Source organism: Mus caroli, chromosome 8, assembly GCF_900094665.2.
Source record: "Mus caroli chromosome 8, CAROLI_EIJ_v1.1, whole genome shotgun sequence".
Classification (NCBI taxonomy): Eukaryota; Metazoa; Chordata; class Mammalia; order Rodentia; family Muridae; genus Mus; species Mus caroli.
In genome coordinates, this window is record NC_034577.1 from 20,097,172 (window position 1) to 20,119,529 (window position 22,358).

The window sequence follows — 22,358 nt, forward strand, 5'->3', positions numbered from 1 at the left end:
AAAAAAAAAAAAAAAAAAGCCACAGGAAAACTTAAAGATTATAAAGTGTCTGGAAAGAGAGAGTGCTGTTAGATAAAGGTTTGAATGCGTGTTTGCATTACCACAGGGTTCACACATTGAGAGAAAATGCCCAAGTTGTAATCAGAAATCAGATACTTGTAACCCAGAGTTATGTATATGCATATATAAAATGTCACTGAAAACAGTTCATTTTGTTTCTTGGCAAAATAGTAAATCTTATAATCTAGTGTTTGCTCTCTTGGGGCAGAATGATCGACAGACAAATAGAACAGCCACTGCCACTCGAAAATTTGTTTGTAGTTATCACAAAACATTTTCAAGGAGAATCTATTCTATTTGAAAGATTGGTCTTCTACTGAAGTTACTGTGCTAAATTCCGGTATTGCCTTTCATCTCCGGGAAATAGATGAGATGCTTATCAATTCTAGCTGCTTTTTGTGAAGGTAAACATTATTATTCATTTCCTTCTTGGTGCTGCGGAGGTGTGGTCAGGTTCTTAGAATCCTGTGGGGTTTTATTATTTATTCTAAGAGCTCCATCACCATTGATAACTTAATGGTAACACGTTAAACTCTGAGTAGAAACAACCTACAAGTGCCTCAAAGTGGGGGCTGAGGCAGGGGATCTAACAGAACTAAAAACCAAAAGACCATGTGAGTTAAGAAGAAGGTTGGCTTGTGCTGTAATGTGGACCGGTAGAACTTGACTCCCTCTGCTGTTACTTATTAGCTGCTGAGTGGCTTTCCAGTTTAAAATAAAGCAAAACAGCACACTTCCACTGTCCTAAACACAGGCTTGTTACATTACTAAGTTAATATTAAATTATGAAATCAAAGTGGGCAATACAAAAGTTGTATATTACTACTACTACTGCTACTGCTACTACTCCTCCTACTCCTATTACAGGCTTTTCAAGACAGTTTCTCTGTGAAACCCTGGCTTCCCTGAAACATGTTCTGTAGACCAGACTGGCCTTGAACTCAGAGATCTGCCAGCCTCTGCCTTACCCCCAACCCCCAGTGGTGGTCTGAAAGGCCAGTGTCACTACACCTAGCTTCAACATTTGTAATTTAGAGTTCAGGATTCACACTGATCATATCTGTACAGAGATTGAACATAGAACCCAAAAAGGATGGGAGCTCTGTGTACTTCAAAGACTTCACATGGTTTGTTTTTTAAAGGTGACTGTCCACTCTTTCAAGGTTAGATGTCGGTTCAGTTGCTTTTTATTTTTGCCATAGTGGTGGCCAAACACTAAGATTGCCTGGTTCTGAGGATCAACGTAGTAGGTTCAATTCCATAAACTGCACACATTCCATTCTTGTTGTATGGAAAGACTTTAGGACTAGATTTATTATAAACCTGGAGAAATGCTCTGTGAAACAGTTCATATGAAAAACATCTTGAATTTTTGTTTTTCCTGATAAAATAAAGGGCCTGTTCTGAGCAGTGTAGAGAATGTGTTAGCATTGGATACTTTAGTCATTATAGTGAGGTTATTTTAAATACACTGGATTATATCTGCTGAAGTAGTTCTCATGTTCTTGCTGATTCCATTGACTGACTGTGGAAACTGTTGTGAGTTTCAGTTCTGTAGAACTAATAACAGGGTTTTAAAGTAGATGCATTTATACGATGGTTTTTAAGATTTTGGGGGGGGGTTATATTAACATCTTCCTATAAGCTTTTTATACCATATCAGAGGACTTAAAATTTAGGGAACTTTGGTTAGACTAAAAGGAATATTGGTGGTGGCAAGGTAAGCAGCTGTCAATCAAATTCATGGAAAGGCCTTCAACAGCTCTTTTTTTTTTAAATTTCTTTTTAGGTTTATTTAATATATATGAATGTTTTGTGTACGTATATGTATGTGCACCATGTATATGCCTGGTGCCCAAGGAGGTCAGAAGAGGATTGTAGGATCTCATGGAACTGGAGGTGAGGATGGTCATGAAGCACTGGATGGATGCTGGGAATCAAACTCTGCTCATGTAGTGGTCCCTGGTTCATTTTCCAGCATCCACGTGGTTCAGTTCTTTCACTCTAGCTGCAGAGATCTGATGCCCTCTTCTGGCTGCTTTGAGCACTGCATACGTGTTGTACACAGACACACATGCAAGCAAAGCATTCACACACATAAAAGTAAATAGTAAAAGTAAGAAAGGTCGGTGGCTAATAGTATGTATTACTCTTCTAGAGGACCTGAGTTTGATTCTCAGGACACACATTAGGTAGTTTACAATTGCCTGTATTCTCTGGCCTCCTCAAGCACCCCTACTACACACACACACACACACACACTTAAAAAACAAATATTTAATAAGTGTTAAATAAATATTTTTATGTTGTGTGTGTGGATGTTTGTCTGCATGTGTGTCTGCTTACCACATGTGTGTCAGTCACTAGGAATCCAGTCAGGATACTCTGGAAGAATAGCCAGTGCTCTTAACCACCCAGTTATTTTTCCAGACCCCAAAATACACAAATCTTAAGAAAACAAAATTCACATAAATAGATAGTTCAGTGTTTCTTCTAAGAGGCATGCACAGGAACTCAGGAGAGTTACTCAGACTAACTCGGCTTCCGTAGCTGTTTCTTTGGAGTCACTGTCTGAATTCAAGGGGTGGGTAAAGTTAAGAGAAAAAGAGGTGTTTAGGGGGCTCACTGCATGTAGGAGCTTACATTAGTTAGGGCACAGAGGTGACACCTGAGAACTGCAATCCTAGTGTTCCCCTGCTAGAGCAGAGAGCCTTCAGAGTAGCCAAGGAAGGGTAGGCCTTGCCTGGAGGGTCTGTCACCATATTCAGACCTTCTCTAGGTAGTGGGAAGCCTAAGAAGGACTTTGTCTACAAAGCAATACATTTAGATTTACAGGCTAACATATTTAAGGATTAAGAAGTGGCTTGAAACAGAAATAGGTCAAGTATATGGCATCTTAGGGACACTTCAGATTCTGAAAGGTCTTAGTGGTGAGCAGTAGAAAGACTTTTGAAGTGCAATCAAATGTAGAGAGAAGAGGTTAACATTGAAATAAATGAGTATGTATATGATCTAGCATGTAAGTCTGTAAGGTAGAGTCCAGCAAATGTACACTCTACCAAAGAAGATCGTCCATCCTGTTGGACAATCATTAGTTGTCTTAACTGTGCATTTAACACGTTAATGCCTAGTTGATACTTTTATCTTAAAGCTGTTCATTTAAAATACATAATACGGTTACTTTCTTTTTTTTAAAGATTTTTATTTATTATTATAGATAAGTACACTGTTGCTGTCTTCAGACACACCAGAAGAGGGTGTCAGATCTCATTACAGATGGTTGTGAGCCACCATATGGTTGCTGGGATTTGAACTCAGGACCTTCGGAAGAGCAGTCAGTGTTCTTACCCGCTGAGCCACCTCACCAGCCCCCAATACGGTTACTTTCTTTTTCTGTTTCTCTGGTTTGACTTAAGAATCTGATCCTCTTTCTTTCTGCTTTTTCTTCTTTTTCCCCTTCTTTTGTGAGACGGGGTCTCACTATTTAGTTCTGCTTGTCTTAGAACTTGCTATGTAGACCAAGCTGGCCTGGAACTCGGAGGGATCCACCTGTCTCTGCACCCTGAGTATTGAGATTTAAACATGTGACCTACCATCCCTGGCTTGATATACTTTTTAAAATTGTTACTCTTCCCATAAATACATTGGGAGAAAAATAAGAGTTTACAACTTTTGTTGATAATTTTCAACTCTCCTTCCTCTCCCCTCTCCTCCCCTCCCTTCCTTTCTCTTTCCTTCTCTTCCTCCCCCTCCCCCCCTTTCTCCTTACTGCTCTGAAACTGTATGGGCAGCTGTAACAAATCTAAGAAGCCTTCATCAAGTTTACTTTTAATGCGAGTGTATGTCTGTTTGTGTGCATGTGCATGTTTGTTTGTTGTATGTGCATGTGAAGTCCAGAGGTCAACAATTAGTGTCATCCTCAGTGACCCTCCCTCAAAAAAAAAAAAAGAAACAGGGCGTCCCATAGAGCATGGGACTCATCAACTCGGCTAGGTTTTTGGGCCAACGAGACCTTGGTGTCTCTCTGTGTTCTCCCAAGTGTGCTGCCATGCTCGGCTTCTCACATGGGTCTGTGGGCTCAGACTCAGGTCTCATGTTTGCCCAGCAAGCCCCTTACTGACTGAGCCATCTTTCCAGCACCTTGCCATCTTTCAAAAATACTATACTTATCTGTTTAAAAGTACAGATTATCTGCAACCCTGTAGGTGCAACAACATTATGAACTAACCAGTACTCCGGCGCTCTTGTCTCTAGCTGCATATGTATCAAAAGATGGCCTAGTCGGCCATCACTGGAAAGAGAGGCCCATTGGACTTGCAAACTTTATATGCCCCAGTACAGGGGAATGCCAGGGCCAAGGGGTGGGGGTGGGTGGGTAGGAGAGTGGGGGGAGGGTATGGGGGACTTTTGGGATAGCATTGGAAATGTAAATGAGGAAAATACCTAATTAAAAAAAAAAAGAGAGAAAAAAGTACAGATTACAGGGTTAGGGATGTAGGTCACTTAGTAGAGTACTTACTTAGCATACACAATGCCCAGGGTTGATACCCAGCTCGGCATAAAATTAGGGTATGGTAGGAGGTAGGAGGATTCAAAGTCTATGGTTTTTTCTTGACTGTAGAGCATGTTTGAGGTCAGCCTGAGCTGTGTAAGACCCTACCTTAAAAGAAGATCTAGGTGAAGTGATGCAGTTGTTTAATCTCCCATGGAATGTTAACTCTAGGAAAGGTGTGTGTGTGTGCACTCATGCATGTGTTCGCACCTGCACGTGCAGTTTGTGGGCTGCTCGATTTCTTCTTGTTGTTTTTTTGTTTTTTAATTCCCATATTTATGAATTGGGAAATAAAATTGCTCTTTAAGAGCTGATGTTACTGAGCAAAGTTTGTATTTGAAAACTTGACTGTTTTGGTGGGGGGGATATGGTCTTGGTGTTTCATTTGAAAAGTGTGGGTAATAGTATTTTTATAGAGAAATATTTGGGTTAGGACTTAAATAATGTAATGAATATAAAACATTTAGGGGAATATTGATTGATATATAGTAAACTTCTAAATGTTAACTATTGGTAATATTTCTTTTTGTTTGTTTGTTTGGCTTGTTGTTGTTTGAGACAAGGTTTCTCTGTCTAATAGCCCTGTGTGCCCTGGACTCCCTTTGTAGGAGGCCAGGCTGGCCTCAAACTCATAGAGAGATCAACATGTCTCTGCTTCCCAAGTGTTGGAATTAAAGGCATGTACCACCATGCTCAACTTATACTATTTTTTAAACATTTAAAAACATTTACTTTATGTGTCTAAATGTTTTGGCTGCATGTACATATGAAGATTACCTGTGTGCCTGGTGCCCATAGGGGTCAGAAGAAGTCATTGGCTACCCTACACTAGAGTTACAGATGGTTGATTGTAAGTTACCATGTGGGTCTTGAAAACAAATTGGAGTCCTCTGCAAAGAGCAACAAGTACTCTAAACCACTGAATCATCTCTCCAACCCTGGATTCATTAACTATTTATATCAATATTATTATTACTATTATTATTATTATGTTTAGTGGTTAAAAATTAGGATTTGTTTGCATGTATATACATATGCACATCTGTATACACAGACACACACATACACATAGAGCGTTGAGATCCAACCCATGGTGTTGTACATACCAGGTGAGTACTCTTCCACCAGGGTACATCCCCGTCCTAGGTGGACTGCCCTTATCTGGGTTTTATTTAGGTCACAAAGATGTCAGAATTTTAAATCATCTCTACAGGGGGTTTGAATGTAGAGGATGAGAAACTCCCTCGGTTTCCCAGCCTGCCTTTCGTGGTTTCAGCACCCCGCCCTTCATGTGCTTTCTTCCTCAGTGTCTTTTTTTAACAACAGTGGCAATGCAGTGCGGTTCCTGGTCCCCTTCTGCTTGCTTCTTTTGAATACAATATTGTACCAAGTAATAGTGAAGGGGCACTGAAGGCTAATGACACCAGGCACTGTTCTAAGTGCTGTATGTGGATTAAGTGTTAATTTTTCCTGCAACCCTGAATAAGGTAGACAGACAGATTCTAGAAAAGGGAACTAAAGATAAACTAAACTAAAGGCCTAGGGATATGGGGAAAGCAGTCTAAAATCCTAGGCCCAGAGCTGGCCTTCTAGCTGGGCAGTGAGCTCAACAGTGCGTGTCAGTCAACAAAAGAGGCTGGGTCCTCTTTTGTGAGGTTCTAATCCTGGCATCAATCCATATGTCTGCTGTGGGCTCGTCCATGTATAAAAACCACTATAGAGTAATATCCTGGGTATAGTGTAACAGGCTCCTAATCCCAACACTAGGGAGGCAGAGACAGGTGGATTTCAGTGGGTTATGTCCAGCCAGACCTACACAGTGTTACCCTGTCAAACCAAAATAAAACAAAACTGGTTCATGGACTGCCAGGATAGCTCAGCAGGTAAAAGCACTTGTTACCAAGCTTGACTTGAGTTTGATCCATGGGACCCACACAGTAGAAGGAGGGAGCCATCTCCTGAAAGTTATCCTCTGACCTTCCATGTTTACATACAAAAGAAAAATGTAAAACTCAAACTGTCTTCTTAATTTTCACTTTAAGAAGTTTAAAACTTTTTAAAAGGAGAACTGTGGATTGTGGCATCAGCCTTTAATTTCAGCACTCTGGAGGTAGATGCAAGTAGATCTCTGAGTTCAAGACTAACCTGATCTACATAATATATTACTGGCCAACCAGGACTACACAGTGGGACCCTGCCTTGAATTGGGGGACCGGGGTGGCGTGGGGGTGAGGTGGGGCAGCAGGAGGAGTCTGCTGCCAGTTAAACTGAGCAGGTCCTTTCTTGATGGGGCCTGGTGTGCAGTGGCCACAGACAGCAGTGTCCTGAAGAGCACGTTTGTTGCCTGAATGGGCTGCCCTGAGGGGTCCTGGGGACAGTCTCCTGGCGGCTTTTCCGGTATGTCTGATCTCAGTGCTGTCAGCCAGACAGCTCCAGACAGGTACGTGGGATGCCTTTGGGGGAGCCCCAGGGCACAATGGCCAGGTCTTTCTGTCCATCCACACCAAGCTGCAGAATAAGGAACATGTGATTAAGATCCTGGATAGAAGCAACATAAAGTTCCCTGGCTGCGGGGTCAAGTACAAACCCACTCATGGTGTTCTTTACAAGTGGCAGATCCCTAATCCCAGCACTCGGGAGGCAGAGGCAGGCGGATCTCTGAGTTAGAGGCCAGCCTGGTCTACAGAGTTCCAGGACAGTGAGGGCTACACAGAGAAACCCTGTCTTAAAAAACCAAGAAAAAAAAAGCAGCAGACCCTATACTCCTCAGTCATGTCCTGTGCTGTCTCTACCCCACCACGCCATGCTTAGTAATGCACCTCCTATCCAGTCTGCCTTTCCTCAGGTGAGGGATTCTCGTGTAAGTAGCTGCAGCTGGAGGTATAGATAGGGGAGTTATAGAGCATGTGTAAGGCCCAGTGTTCAACCCCAGGACCACAAACAAAATTACAAACCAAAAAGATTGCGTCTCCTAGAAATGACAAACTGCAACCACAATAACACAGCAGTATGACTGCCTAAACAGGACCCAAACAATGCCAGTACTGACAGGCATGTTAACAGGAAGGGGAATTCTCAAAGGGCCCTACCTTAGAAACTACCTACAGGCAAGTACTGACTCTGAGAGAAGGAGAAGTATTCTCTCCCACAGATGAACACCTACTGGGTTATCTAGTGCAACAACAACAACAACCAAACCAAACAAAATAAAAAACTCAAAACCTTGAAATCATGTACATGAAAACAGCACAGTGGTCTCAAAGATTGTCTGTCTGTCATCTATCTGTCCATCCATACATCCATGTATCATCTCCTTACCTGTTTCTATCTCTGTATGTCTATATAGATATTACCTACACATGCATGTATGTATAGTTAGAGGTTTAGAGATCAGGAGGAAACAGTGGAATCAGTTTTTTCCTTCGCCTTTCTGTGGATTCTGGGGGGTCAAACTCAGGTTGTCAAGCGTACAGAGCTAGCACTTTTAATGGCCAAGCCATCTTACAGGCTCCATGTGTCATTTCTTTCTTAGATTTCTCTTATTAGCCTTGGAAAAAATACTTCAGAGCTTTTTGCCGTGCTGGCTTATCACATTCCGAGCCATGGGTATCTCACTGTGGTCAATATTTGCTAGTAACTTGTTTAAAGTGGTGGCTGTTATGTATCTCTGGTGATTTGAATGAGATCACCGCGCACCTCCCCCAACCCCCAATAAATCTTGCTCCTTGGTTGTTGGGACTGTTTGGGAATGACAAGAAGGTGTGGCCATATTGAAGGAGGCTTGTCACTGTGGTTGGGCTCTGAATTTTCAAAAGTCTCCAAGCTACTCTTTCTGCCTGCTGCTTGTGGATCTAGTTAGGTCTCATCTGTCCCTGTTGCCATGTCTTTGCTCCACTATAATGGACTACCCTATGAGCCATCCAACCAGTTAAATGACATTTTTTTTTAATAAGTCGTGGTGTTTGTCAAATAATAGAAAAGTAACTAAGACAATCATCATTATATATATTTCTGTTTTCTATTTTTATTTAAAAATAGGATAGTAATAGTAGCCTAGGATGACTTGGTTTATCTATCTATCTATTTATTTATTAAATATATGTGAGTACACTGTAACTGTCTTCAGACACACCAGAAGAGGGAATCATATCTGATTACAGGTAGTTGTGAGCTACCATGTGTTTGCTGATAATTGAACTCAGGGCTTCTGGAAGAGCAGTCAGTTCTCTTAACCCCTGAGCCATCTCTCCAGCCCCCTAGGATGACTTTAAAACTATTGTTTCAGTTAAGAAACCTTTAGTGAGCCCCTTATGTCTTCGAGTAGTATGAAACTGTTCCTAGTATAATCATGGTGGCACATACCTGGAGCTCTAGCATTTGGGAGGCTGAGGGCTGCACATACATACGAGTTGGAGACAAGCCTATATGTACAACAGTGTGAAGTTCACCTCTCTCAAGCACATAAAACAAACCTAGAACTAGTTCCTGAGATAAAGCCCATTGTTAGCTGTGCTTTGAAAATATGTTCTCCTTGCTTGTCACTAAAAAATCTCTTTGCTTCTTAATGATTTTTTAAAAGATTTATTTATTTTATGTATATGAGTACACTGCCACTGTCTTCAGACACAGCAGAAGAGGGCATCAGACCCCATTACAGATGGTTATGAGCTACCATGTGGTTGTTGGGAACTGAACTCTGGACCTTTGGAAGAGCAGGTGGTGCTCTTAACCTCTGAGCCATCTCTCCAGCCCATTCTTAATGATTTTTGTTTTGTTGTTTTTAATTTTTGTTTTTTGAGACAGAGTTTCACTGTGTATGGCCCTGGCTTTCCTGGACTCCCCTTGTAGGACAAGCTGGCCTCCAGCTCACAGGGAACTGCCTGCCTTTACTTCTCAGTGGAGTGGGGCTGGAGAGGTGGCTCAGTGGCTAAGAATAGTAGTTGCTTTTCCAGAAGACCCAGGTTCAGTTCTCAGCACCCATATGGCACCTGGCGATTTCCTATGATCCCAGAGTGTGCCAAGAAGGAACATGGCACATTTGAAACACCACAGAGAAGCCAGTGAGTGCAGCAGCAGGGAGTCTTGGTCGATGCTGAGGCTTCATGTGGTTACTGTTCTGTGTGGTAGGAGGCAGCACTAAAGGAGGCGGCACCAGCAAAGCCATGGCAGGTGTGGTGATGCACCCTTTAGTCCCAGCACTTGGGGGGTAGAGACACATCATTCTGAGTTGGAGGCCAGCCTGGTCCATAGAATGAGTTTGAGACCAGCCAAGACAATACAGTGAGACCTTGTTTCCAAAAAACAACAAAACCCCACAAAAAAACTAAATAGAATAAAGTCCCATCATCTCTTTCCCATTGCACCTTTGCTGTGTAGAGAGAGCCCAGAGTCTTGTGCATATAGGCAAATGACCACAGCCTTCAGCGTGACATTTATGAGTGTTTCATTGTTGATTGTAGCAATAGTTCATTTTCCTTGTTGTGTTAAAGGATTTTGAGGGGAATAAGTTGAATGATTGGAGTTTCTTTTTAGAGGTGACTAGATGTTATAAGGAAAAACAGACTATGAAGAAGCAGAAGGAGGTTAGAAGGTGTCTTGTGTTAAGTTTCTTTTGACTTGGAATTTGAGAGGGTATATTCATTATGGTGGAGAAGCTCCTGGTGGAGAGAGCATGTAGCAGCTGCGTATTACACGCTTCCAGTGAGGGAGTAGCGGGAGACTGAGACGTGGGGAGGACCACGGGAGGGGTGATGAGAGGGCTAGAGAGGAGGGCGGGGAGGATGGGTAGTAGGGAGAGAGAGAAGAGACTAGATGAAATGAGGCACTCATCCTCCCCAAACTGACTTTGCCCATTTCTAAAAAACTCACACGGCTTATCAAAACAAGGCCACCTGGGGAGAGCCAAGGATTTCAACACATGAGCATTGGGGTGGGAAGACAGTTTCACGTGAACCACACTAGCAGCAGTGGAGTAAGCAGGCTGGGAAGATCATCAAGAGGAGATGCAAGGACACTGACAGTTGGAGTTACATATGTCAGAAATAAACTCGTGATGTCCCATGATCTTCAGGCTTCTTGCTTGGACAGCTAACACGCGTGGTTGCTTTTGGAAGTACACATTTAGATAGACTAAAAACTGAGTTTCAGATATGGGCATTTAGATTCTGGGTGGAGTATCTGGGAAGTGAGACGTCTCTCTACAGTGGAAACATTGAAGGATGTGGGTTCAGGAAGGAGCCTGGGAGAAGAGCTGAGTTTTCTGTTTCTTTGGGCTCCAGCTGGCTGCACTGTCGAAGAGCAAATCCCATGTGGAGTTAAGTGAGTGCAATGTGATAGCAAGTCCACAGTTGAACACTGTTTGGCTCTGTGGATGCTCAGAAAAATTGGTTCATGTACATGCAGTTTGGACTGAGAGAGGAAAAGGTCATAGAAACCTAGGACAGGCCTGGGGGAGACTTGCTATATCATGAAGCTGTTCTGTTTCTAAGTTTACAATTAGACTTATAGAAGTCTGATTTCAAGAACTATTTTCTAACTGCTGTGAAGAAAAACATTAGATGCAAGACATATTTCGATAGCAAGATGTGGTGGCCACTGCCCTTAATCTCAGCATTGGGAAGCTGAGGCAGGAAGATTGGCATGAGTTAAGTCCAGGTCTACCCAGGCTACACTCAAAACAAAACAAAACAAAAGAACTATCTAGAAAGTCAATTACAATAGTGTAGGTTAATAGTGCTGACAGCTGGTTTGGGTTTTGAAATTAGTATAGAAATCAAAGAATAAATCTGATTTTAAAAAGAAAAACTGCCAGGTGTGGTGATGCATACCTTTAACTGGAGCACTCAGAGGCAGAGGCAGTTGGATATCTGTGTTTGAGGCTTCATAGCAAGTTCCAGGCTAGCCAGAGCGACCTAGGGAGATCCTGTCTCAGAAAACAAAATGTAACAAGAAGAAACTGTAGGCTTTGTCCAAACTAGTTTTATGGCTTGAGAGAATATGAGTCTGTGCTTTGTAATCCGGAAGCTATGAAAAGGGTGGAGCCCTGACAAGATGAAGAAGCAAGTTGAGTTAGGGAATGGCCTGCTTCAGGCCTGACGGTGCGACTCCTGAGGTTAAAGTATGGTTGTCCTCATGTCACCAGCCTCTATGGCAAAGACACTGAGAAAGAATACAAGAGTAGAAATCAGAAAATTTAGTCTTCAAGCCAATACTGTGGCTCTGGGAAAATCTACATCTCCGGTATTCTGTGTAGTTAGCTAACAAGTGAAGCTAATGCACAGCTGCCTTGGCCGCCTTCCAGAGTTGATTTGCACATCAAATAAGGATGCATATTAGGGTCTGGAGAGATGACTGAGAGGTTAGAGCACTTACTGCTCTTGTGGAAGATCCATCAGACAGCTCACAGACCCTGCAGTTTCAGTTCCAGGGTATCTGGATACCTCCGAGGGCACTTGAATCACATGTATGCACACATGGTGTACACGCACACACAGCTTTTAAAAATGCTTACAGTATTAGGAATGTAGCTCAGGAGTGTGTACAAAGCCTTGAGTGTTGTCCCTCTCACCCTCAGTACGTATACAAATACTCTGTCACTGCAATTCCCCGTGTAATTATAGGGCGGTTATTGCACTTCTCAGTTCAAACTAAAACAAAATTATTTGTAGTTAGGACTAGAGAAGGGAAAATAAGAAAAATGTCAAAATCTTTAACTTTTGATTAATGAAAAGTATAGAAACGTGAGTCTAAGTACATGCATCTGAAAACTTGGTAGACTGATTTGGGAGACTCATTTGGAAGTTTGTATCATGACAGTGATCACAGCTAAAAATGCAGGTTGCGTCTTACTGGATGTGACCATTTAACGTGCCTTTAGATGGAAGTATCTATGAAGAGTTTTTATTTTTATCTATGTGGTGCTCTATGTGTGGTAACAGAATTAGAAGTCACCCTCTTATAGATTGCTTTTCTGTTATGGTGATGACTAAAAGCAACTTGGCATGGGAGGGGAAGGTTTGTTTCTTTCCATCTTTGAGGAAAGTTGAGCAGGGACATAGAGGCAGGAACTGTGGGGGATTGCTGCTTATTGGCTTGCCCCTCATTTCTGTGCAGCTAGCTTTCTTAAATAGCACAGGATAGTACTGACCAGAGTGGGCTGGGCCTGCTGTATTAATCGCCACTCAATAAAATGCTCATAGACATGCCCACAGGCCAGTCTGATTGAGCTGCCCCAGTGAGCCTCCGACAACTCTGCGGTGTGTCTAGCTAGGAGAATCCTCTATGCCTGTTGCTGTGAGCTAGATGTTTTTGTCAAGGCTCACATTTCAGAAATGTTTCTGTCTTGCCTACCTCCTGATATATGATTGTGACACTTCTCAGCACTGTCAGTGAGTGATGTACGTGGGCTATCGGGGCACAGGTTCTGGAGCCAACTGAGTTGAAGCTTAACTGTCAGTTGACAGAGTTGTGTTTACTTGTCTGAATTCTCGCTGCCTCTGCATCTCCATCTGTTACAAGGGGTAATATCTGGGGAAAGGCTAGTGAGAGGATGTCAGGTTGAACTCTGTATAAACATTAGAGTTAGTCATTACAATAGTTGCTAATTTGACAGTTGTCCAGGAATGAAGCACTTGAACAAAAAGAACGAATCCGATAGCTTGGAGGAGGAGATGGGCTTTAGAGGCAGGGCATGTGAGCCTGCATTCAGTCTAGAGCTGCCCTTTGTTTTGTGGTTCTGGCAGACTGCTTTGCCCCTCACTCAGACCTTCTCGGGGTTTTACAGGAGTCATAGTGCATAGCTACCTAGCAGGTTGTTATGAAGGGGAGATGAGATGATGCAGAAACACCTGGCCCAGAAGTGCTGCTAAGAAAGTGAGGCTGCTGCTGACACCCCACCCCTGCCACATCTGTGGAGAGAGCACTTCTGAGAATGAGATTTTTGTTGTCTTACATGGTTTTTGGTTTTGTTTTTAATATTAATTTTTAGTTGTTCTTTCATAGCTCTGGTTGGCCTGGAACTCACTGTGTGGATCAGGCTGGCCTTGAACTCACAGAGATTAAAGTTGTGTGTGTGCTACCACAACTGGTACATTTGCCTTCTGATTAATTTGTTGGCAATTTTAAAATATCTCAGGTTATTTGTTTGCTCACAGTAGAGCGGACAGCAGCTGTATGAGTGGGTGGATAAGACTCAAAAAGTACATTGTTAGGTTTTGTTTCCCTCCCTGATCTGCAGTTTTGAGTTTGGTAAGTACTAGATACTACTTAAACAAAGAAGGTAGACACTGTTAATCATAGAATTGTCTGTATGCCTCAAAAGCCTTCACAATATTCCAAACATCTAAAATCAGCTTCTCAGAGATAGTACAGTAATAAAACCTGTTTGTTCTATAGATGTAAAAATAGTATCTGAACTATTCATTAATGTTTTATCTTGGATGTGAACTTGCCCAAGTTCTGACAAGACAAAGAGGTCTTATTGCAGATGTGTGTCTTCATTAAACATTGTTACCTAGTGTGGACATGTTCATAGACTTGTAGTACATTGCATAATTGTAAAATAAATACAGTGATGAACTACAGTGATCTAGTAAAGAACTTGCATTAAAATTAGCTGGGATGTGGTCTTAAAATACTCATGCGTTAACCCCCTCCACACAGACTTTATTAAACTGGAATCTTCAAGAGTAAAATACCAGGATATGCATTTAAAAATGATTCTGCTATACATGCCACTTTAAAAACAACTAGATAATGGCCAAGAGTATAGATAACTAGACAGCTTTACACACTAGTAATATGATTATATAAATTGATAGAGTATGGCCAATAGAACAGTTGTGCAGCTAGATAAAGTTTTAAAATCTGCCCTCTATGAATACACATATGCACAGATTTATAGTTTGATTTTTTTTTTCTCTTTGAGACAGGGTCTCCTTCCTTATTGCTCAGTTTGCCTCCAGCTCAAGGTTTGTCTGTCTCCACCGCCTCAGTCATGCACTGGCAGGTGTCTAATAGTGTACTCTGCTGAAGGGAATAGTCTTCAAGAGTGGCTCTGTAGTAGTGCATGCCTGTAATCCCAGTACTCAGGGGCAGAGGTAGGAGAGTCATGACTGTGAGGACAGTGTAGGTCACATGGTGGTACCCTGACTCAAAAGGTTTTTTCTGGAGACATGTTTGTATACTAAAAACTTGTAAGCAGCTAATTGATTTATAGTACACACATGGCTGAATCTATTAAAGTGATACTACAGTTTAATAGTATAATGCCACAGGGGTGGTGTATACCTTTAATCCCAGCACTAGGGAAGTAGAGGCAGACAGATCTCTGTGAGTTCGAGGCCAGCCTGATCCTTAGGGTGAGTTCCAGGGCAGCCACAGCTACACAGAGAAACCCTGTCTTAAAAAAAAAGGAAGAAGGAGGAGTAAAGTATACATGTGTGAAGATTACTTATGCATCCTAAAGTTGCTATGGAAGTAAGCAGGACTTTTTCTGGATGTGGTGGTGTGTTTCTATAATCTCAGGACCTGGGAGGATGAGTCAGGAGACTCCCCAGTTTAAGGACAGCCTGGGCTCCATAGCTGATGCTATCTGCTTTATGTCAGAATGATGTAGGTTTAATGTCTGCATATCTGAATGTGAAAATTAGGTATAAAGTGCTTGTATAATCCTTGGTTGGCTTCTTGCCTATTAGAATTTTAATACTTTTTAATTCTCTTCAATTTTAGGCTCGATGAGAGAAAGGGAAAGTTAAGGATGCTGGAGCAGAACAATGGATTTCTCTTTCTCTTTCATGCAAGGGATCATGGGAAACACAATTCAGCAACCACCTCAACTCATTGACTCGGCCAACATCCGCCAGGAGGATGCCTTTGATAACCACAGTGACATTGTTGAAGATGGTGGCCCGACACCCTTTGAAGCTACTTTGCAACAAGGTTTTCAATATCCACCTACAACAGAAGACCTTCCTCCTCTCACAAATGGCTACCCACCATCAATCAGCTTGTATGAAACTCAAACCAAATACCCACCGTATAATCAGTATCCCAATGGGTCAGCCAACGGTTTTGGTGCAGTTAGAAACTTTAGCCCTACTGACTATTACCATTCAGAAATTCCAAACACAAGACCACATGAAATTCTGGAAAAACCTTCTCTTCCACAGCCGCCTCCTCCTCCTCCTCCTCCTCCTCCTCCTTCGGTACCACAAACTGTGATTCCAAAGAAGACAGGCTCACCCGAGATTAAACTAAAAATAACCAAAACTATCCAGAATGGCAGGGAATTGTTCGAGTCTTCCCTTTGTGGAGACCTCTTAAATGAAGTACAGGCAAGTGAGCACACAAAGTCAAAGCATGAAAGCAGAAAGGAAAAGAGGAAAAAGAGCAACAGACACGAGTCATCTCGATCCGAAGAGCGCAGGTCACACAAGATTCCCAAGCTAGAGCCGGAGGGACAGAATGTAAGTCCAAATGTTCTGTGTAGCTTTGTTGTCTCTGTGTTTACTGGAAGTTGGGAATCTTTTTTATGTTTTTCTTTTCAAATATGAATATTTCTAGTGAGTTCTTGCCATTGGCAAGGTGCCTGGAAATATAATGAATAAACACTTGATGAGAAGATAATAGGCATTATTAGTGAGGAAATATCTTTAACGTTTTTGACACCGAGAGTCTTGCTTCCTTTTCTCTCCTCCCACCTCCTTCGGGGGCTTTCCAAGACAGGCTTTCTCTGTTTAACCCTGCCAGTCTTGGAGCTCACTCTGCACACCAGGCTGACATCCTGAGATCCATCTATCTCTGCCCCTTGAGAGGCTTAATTATTTTCACTTGTTTATATCAAACTCTTGGTTTTGGAAGATGGAGACAAAAGCCAAAGGAAAAGGGGATTTTATATCAGGCCAGATTTGCTGCTAGAGCTTAGATATAAGATGGTTCCCAAGTGTTTGCTCTTCCCGGGGCTGGGGCTTGCATCTTCAGTTCTCACACTCAGGAAGTAGAGGCAGATGCAGGCAGGTGGAGGGAACTCAGGAATTCCAGGCCAGCCAGGGCTACACAGTGAGACCCTGTCTCAAAAATAAAATACAATTAAGGCACATTATTTAAACATATTGATTAGGTCTTCAAATGGAGTTTTTATCAAAGCCTATGTATACTGGTGGATTTTTTTTTTTTTTGGTTATTAATTTTTTTGTTATTTTAATCCAAAGGTATGAGCCAGCATGCCTAGCTCTGGAGCTCTGGTAAATGATTTTACTATCTGGGATTTGATTGTGAATTTCATGGCAATAAGATAATAATACTAAGTATGTAGTAGAGCAGTTCTATTTATATTTCTTTTTTCTTTTCTTTCTTTTTTTTTTTTTCTTTTCTTTTCTTTTTTTGTTTTTTTGAGACAGGGTTTCTCTGTATAGCCCTGGCTATCCTGGAACTCACTCTGTAGACCAGGCTGGCCTCGAACTCAGAAATCCGCCTGCCTCTGCCTCCCAAGTGCTGGGATTAAAAAGGCGTGCGCCACTACCACCCGGCTAGATCAGTTCTACCTTGAGTGAAAAGTTTATGATATAAACTATAGATGTTTCCTAGATATGCATTTAGGGAGAAACAAATAAATGCTTACTTTATGATAGTTATTTGCCTTTATGTTTCATATGTCTGAATAGGTTAATTTCTTGTCTTTGGTTTAAAGAAAGATTATTTAGTTGCACGTTTCTTGGATAGCTGGATTCTACTATTTAGTATGACTAAAATGTGACTGGTCTTCCCCCACCCCTCTTGGGATAAAAGTCACAGTAATCTAGGTTGTCATCAGTCCCACATGTAGTATTTCATGTATTTCCCTATATTTTCTGTCATTTCTTATTCATTTAACACATGTTGATTGAATATCACGTCAGTCACTGTTCTAAGAATTGAAAAGGTATGACTGAATGCAAAGCAAAAGCTATCTGCTCACAGGTGTTTATATTCTAGTTCATTCGTGTGTGTGTGTGTGTGTGTGTGTGTGTGTTGTAAGTATGTAAGTGTATGGGTGTTTTGTCTGCATGTATGTCTATGGTACCACATGAGTGCAGTGCCTGTGGAAACAGAAGAGGGCATTTGGATCTTCTGCAACTGGAGTTACAAACAGTACTGAACCACCACATGGGTGCAGGGGATTGAACTCTGGTCCTTTGGAATAGCAGCCAGTGCTCTTAACCACCAGGCTATTTCTCCAGCCCCTTTTTCCCTCCTTCTCTTTCTGTTTTTCTTTCAGTGTTTTGTTTGTTTGTTTGTTTTTGTTTTTTGGGTTTTTTTTTTTATCATCATATAATGAAATACTCTCTGAAATGCTGTTTTTAAAGCAGTGTGTGTGTGTGTGTGTGTGTGTGTACACCATACAGCATGTGTGGCAGTCAGGATAACTGAAGAGTAGGTTCTCCTCGTTCACCATGTTGATCCCAGGAATTGAACTCAGGTTGTCAGGCTTGGCAGCAAGTGCCTTTCTCTTGGAGCTGTTTCACCAGTCCCCTCTTGTGTTCTCACGTATGTTCATGCATGTGCATGCAGCTATCCATGGAGGCCAGAAGAGGGTCTTGGATCCCCTGGAGTTAGAGTTATAGCCTGTTGTGAGCCGCTTGCTGTGGATGTTGGGAACTGAGCTGGGTTCTCTGGGAGAGCAGCAGCTACTCTTAACCATTGAGCCATGTCTCCACCTGTGTCATGAGTCATGAGGTTTTTTGTTTTTGTTTTTTTCGAAACAGGGTTTCTCTGTGTAACCCTGGTTGTCCTGGAACTCACTTTTAGACCAGGCTGGTCTTGAACTCAGAAATCTGCCTGCCTCTGCCTCCCAAGTGCTCACCATCGCTTGGCCTTTTTTTTTTTTCTTTTTCTTTTTCTTTTTCTTTTTCTTTTTCTTTTTCTTTTTTTTCAACTATCTTCAGTTCTTAATGCTGTCTAACAAATGTCCCACCAGCTTCCATAGTGTCTCATATTGACTTTCTGTTGAGTAAATGAATAAGGAGGATAGAAGTTAGTTGTGCACCACAGATACACTCAGTATAGCACTTGTTTTACTCTAGCCTTGCACAGGGTAGGCACGTGTGTACCACTGAGCAACATTCCCAACCCCACTGTAACATTTCTTGCCTAGATGTTATGAAGAGACATGGGTACACAAAAACCCACATCTGAATTGGCTTTTAGCTTAGTTTCTGAGAACTGCTGTGCTTGCCTGTAAACATTGGTAGTTTTGTTCTTTTGGAGAATATGATTTTGTTTATCTCTTTGAGAAATATTTAGCTAATGTTGTTAAGGGCTTACATTCTACCAGAATTTATTTGCATCTTTTCTTTTCTTTTCTTTTCTTTTCTTTTCTTTTCTTTTCTTTTCTTTTCTTTTCTTTTCTTTCTTTCTTTCTTTCTTTCTTTCTTTCTTTCTTTCTTTCTTTCTTTCTATTGTGTGTGTTGATTCCATGCCTCAGCTGTTTGGAATGATACAGATATGGGTGTAGCTGTAGATCTCGCTCTGAGATCCTGCTTTCTGTTTGAGGTACAACTAGAAATGGAGCTATTAGATTAGGGAGGGATTCTGCTAATTTTTTTATTAATTTTTTCCTATAATTAAAAAGAAAGAAGAAATTTTACTAGAAAATAGATCTTCCCATGTAGTATCAACTGCAAATATTTGAAAGCAGTATACACTCATAATCTCACAAAGGTCAGGCGCAGGTGAGTGAGACGTAAGGAAGAGCCGCAGCTCTCCGTCCGCTTGGTGTTCTCCTCTTCCTCACAGTGACAGTGGGGACCGGGAAGTGGGAGCTTGCTGCTTCTCCTCTCACAGTTGACGGAGGAGGATTCCATACTCAGAAGCTGTCTGGTAGCATTCTCTAAACCCTTATTTTTCTTGATTCTGAGTATTTGATGTCATTATTTTTTTAGTTGTTCTTTAACTCATTATGTAGGTCAGGCTGGTCTACTGAAAGCTGTGTGCCACCATATCCAGTTTTAACTTAAAAAAAAAAAAGACTTATTTGTTTTTATTTTATACATGAGTATTTTGCCTGCATGTATGTCTGTACCATGTGCACACAACACCCAAGAAATCCAGGAGAGGGTGTTGGGTTGTCTGGAACTAGAGTTAAGGTACAGGTGTTTGGCCATCCTGTGGTTGCTGGGAACTGAACCCAGGTCCTCTGAAAGAGCAAAAGTGCCTTCAGCTGCGGAGCCTGCTCTCTAACCCTGCTTGACTCTCACTGGCCATTTCTCCAGGAAAGCCTGTCACTCTTCCCTTCCCTCCTCCTAAGATGTCCTCTGTCTGTGCGTTCCAGGCTGCTCTGCTCTTGAATGGCCACAGCTTACCTTCCTCTTGGTCTTGAATGCTGGAATTGAGGCTTGCCCCAGCACAGCTGGTGTACAGCTTCTCTTACTTAAGTTTATGATGCTGTTTTTCATGTTGACCGATTCACCTTATGAGCTCAGAGATCTCTAAATGCCCGCTAGCTTTCTATTTTGTTTCCAGGTTAGCACATCTGTGACATGTGGCATTTTTGCATGGAATAAGGGAATTTAGAGTAAATCTTGGGCTTTCTTTCTTTTGCCACCTCTTTCCTTTGAAAATGACTGAAAATTTCAAATCTTCTTACATGAATTTGACAATGTATCAAAATAGCCTGAAAGAACTATCAACAATTACGTTGGGTGGTGGTGATGCACACCTTTAACCCCAGTGCTCGGGAGGCAGAGGCAGGGGGATATCTGTGAGTTTGAGGTCAGCCTGGTCCATAGACTGAGTTCTAGTACAGCTAGGACTACATAGAGAGACCAAAATAAATAAGTAAGTAAATAAGCAAACCTTTCCTTTATAGAAATTTACTTTTTTTTTTAAAGGGAGTCTCATTAGCCCTGCCTTGGTGGCCTGCTCCTGTCTCCAAGAAAATTTGCTTTTTACAGAAAATGCAAATAATACAAAAGTATAGATTTTCTTTTATTATTTCTTTAATCTCATTGTCCAAAACAGATAATTACTATTATGTTTGTCTTATGTTGTATCAAGTCTTTTCAAGGTTCACATTGTTTTTTTTGTTGTTGTTGTTTTTGTTTTTATTTTTTTCAAATAAAAAGTTTGAAGATGTTGATAGATGTATGGATTACTCCAAAATAATACTATAATTACAATCTCTCTGGTTAAATTTGTTACTTTTATATTTTTTGTGTTTCTGTAGGATTAATTCCTGGAATGTAGTTGTTGAATGAAAGAGTAAACATATTGTAGACTTTTAGTAGCTGGTTCTACCTTGCCTTATAGAAATTCTTTGTTTTCTCTGAGCTTGTAGGAACTGAAGTGCCTCACACATGCTCTGGCAAGCACTCTGCTGTAACTGTATCACCTTTACCTGCCTGTAAAATGTCTCAGTTATAGATATTAGTATGTGTGTATATGGGGAGGGTTGGAGCACAGCTTTGGGTAGTCAGTTCTATACTTCTTTCCTCACCCCATGTTTTTCTCTTTCTTTCTTTCTTTTTTTCTTTCTTTTTTTTGGGGGGGTGGGAGTTCGAGACAGGATTTCTCTGTGTAGACCTGGCTGACCTGGAACTCACTCTGTAGACCAGGCTGGCCTCAAACTCAGAAATCCACCTGCCTCTGCCTCCCAAGTGCTGGGATTAAAGGCGTGCGCCACCACGCCCGGCTCCATGTTTTTCTTTTAAGAGAAAAATTCTGTTACTCTGGCTGGCCTCAGCTCAAGCTATCCTCCTGCCTTAGCTCTCAAATATCTGGTGTTACAAGTCTGTGGCACTAGACCCAACATGGACATTTACTTTTGAAATGATCTGTTTGCTTGCTTGTGCTGTAGTGTGTCTGTGTGTGCCAGGGTGTTAGTGGGAATCAGGGAAAGTCTCTGTGCTCCACAGTATTGTTCTCGGGGTGAACTCAGGCTGGCAGTCTTGGTGGTAGGCACCTTCACCATCCTGCTAGCCACAAGTTCACTATTTCAAAAACTGTTGATTTGTTTAACTTTCTGTGTGTATTAGTGTTTTGCCTGCATGTATGTCTGTGTCCCATGTGCATGCCTTGTGCTTCTGGAAGACAGAAAAAGGCATCGCATCCCTGAAACTGGAGTTGTGGATGCCTGAGTCTCCACAGTTTTGTGTTTGGGAACCAAACCCAGGTCCTCTGCAAGAGCAGCCAGTGCGTTTAGCCAAAGAGCCATCTCTCCAGACTTCTGAAGTTCACTTTAAAAAGAATGTATTTCTGGGGCTCATGATTTAAAAAGTAATATAATAGCTTGTACTTTGAAATTTTATATTTCTTTACTTTAAATTAATATTTTAATTAATGTACATTATGACATTTTCATGTCATTCCTCACTTACAGTTGCATAAGCACCACCCTTTTCTGACACCCTCACGGCTGTCTTGCTGGTCCCTTCAGACAAAGATCCACCTTCTGCTTTCGTTTCACATGCATATATGCACAAATATACACATACACACACATATACGCACATGCATATTACCTTTATATTTAATCAGTTTTATTTTTATATAACTATCTTAACGATGATTCATTAATTTATTTAACTATGCTTATGTGAGTTTGTATCTATCTGGGCATGTGCACAGGAGTGCTGTCAGAGGTCAGAGGCCTTGGAGCTGGAATTACCGGCAGTTGCCAGCCTCCAGGTGTAGGTGCTGGGAACTGAACTCTGCGATGACAGGTGCTCTTAACTGCTGAGCCAGCCCCAGCCCCAGCCCCAGCCCCAGCCCC

General features: G+C 41.7%; 1 protein-coding gene and 1 pseudogene across 8 annotated transcripts in view; both read left to right on the plus strand.

Annotated features, from left to right (window-relative positions):
• Nsd3 (nuclear receptor binding SET domain protein 3) overlaps positions 1–22,358 on the plus strand; it is a 119,675-nt gene that overhangs the window by 24,052 nt on the left and 73,265 nt on the right. For all 8 annotated transcript variants that reach the window (XM_021169289.1, XM_029480236.1, XM_021169288.1 and 5 more), the window contains exon 2: positions 15,341–16,077. In XM_021169289.1, coding sequence (XP_021024948.1) covers positions 15,385–16,077 — 693 coding nt within the window. In that variant the 5' untranslated portion in view covers positions 15,341–15,384. The remainder of the gene's footprint in view (positions 1–15,340; positions 16,078–22,358) is intronic.
• Positions 6,865–6,992, plus strand: LOC115031786 (annotated as a pseudogene).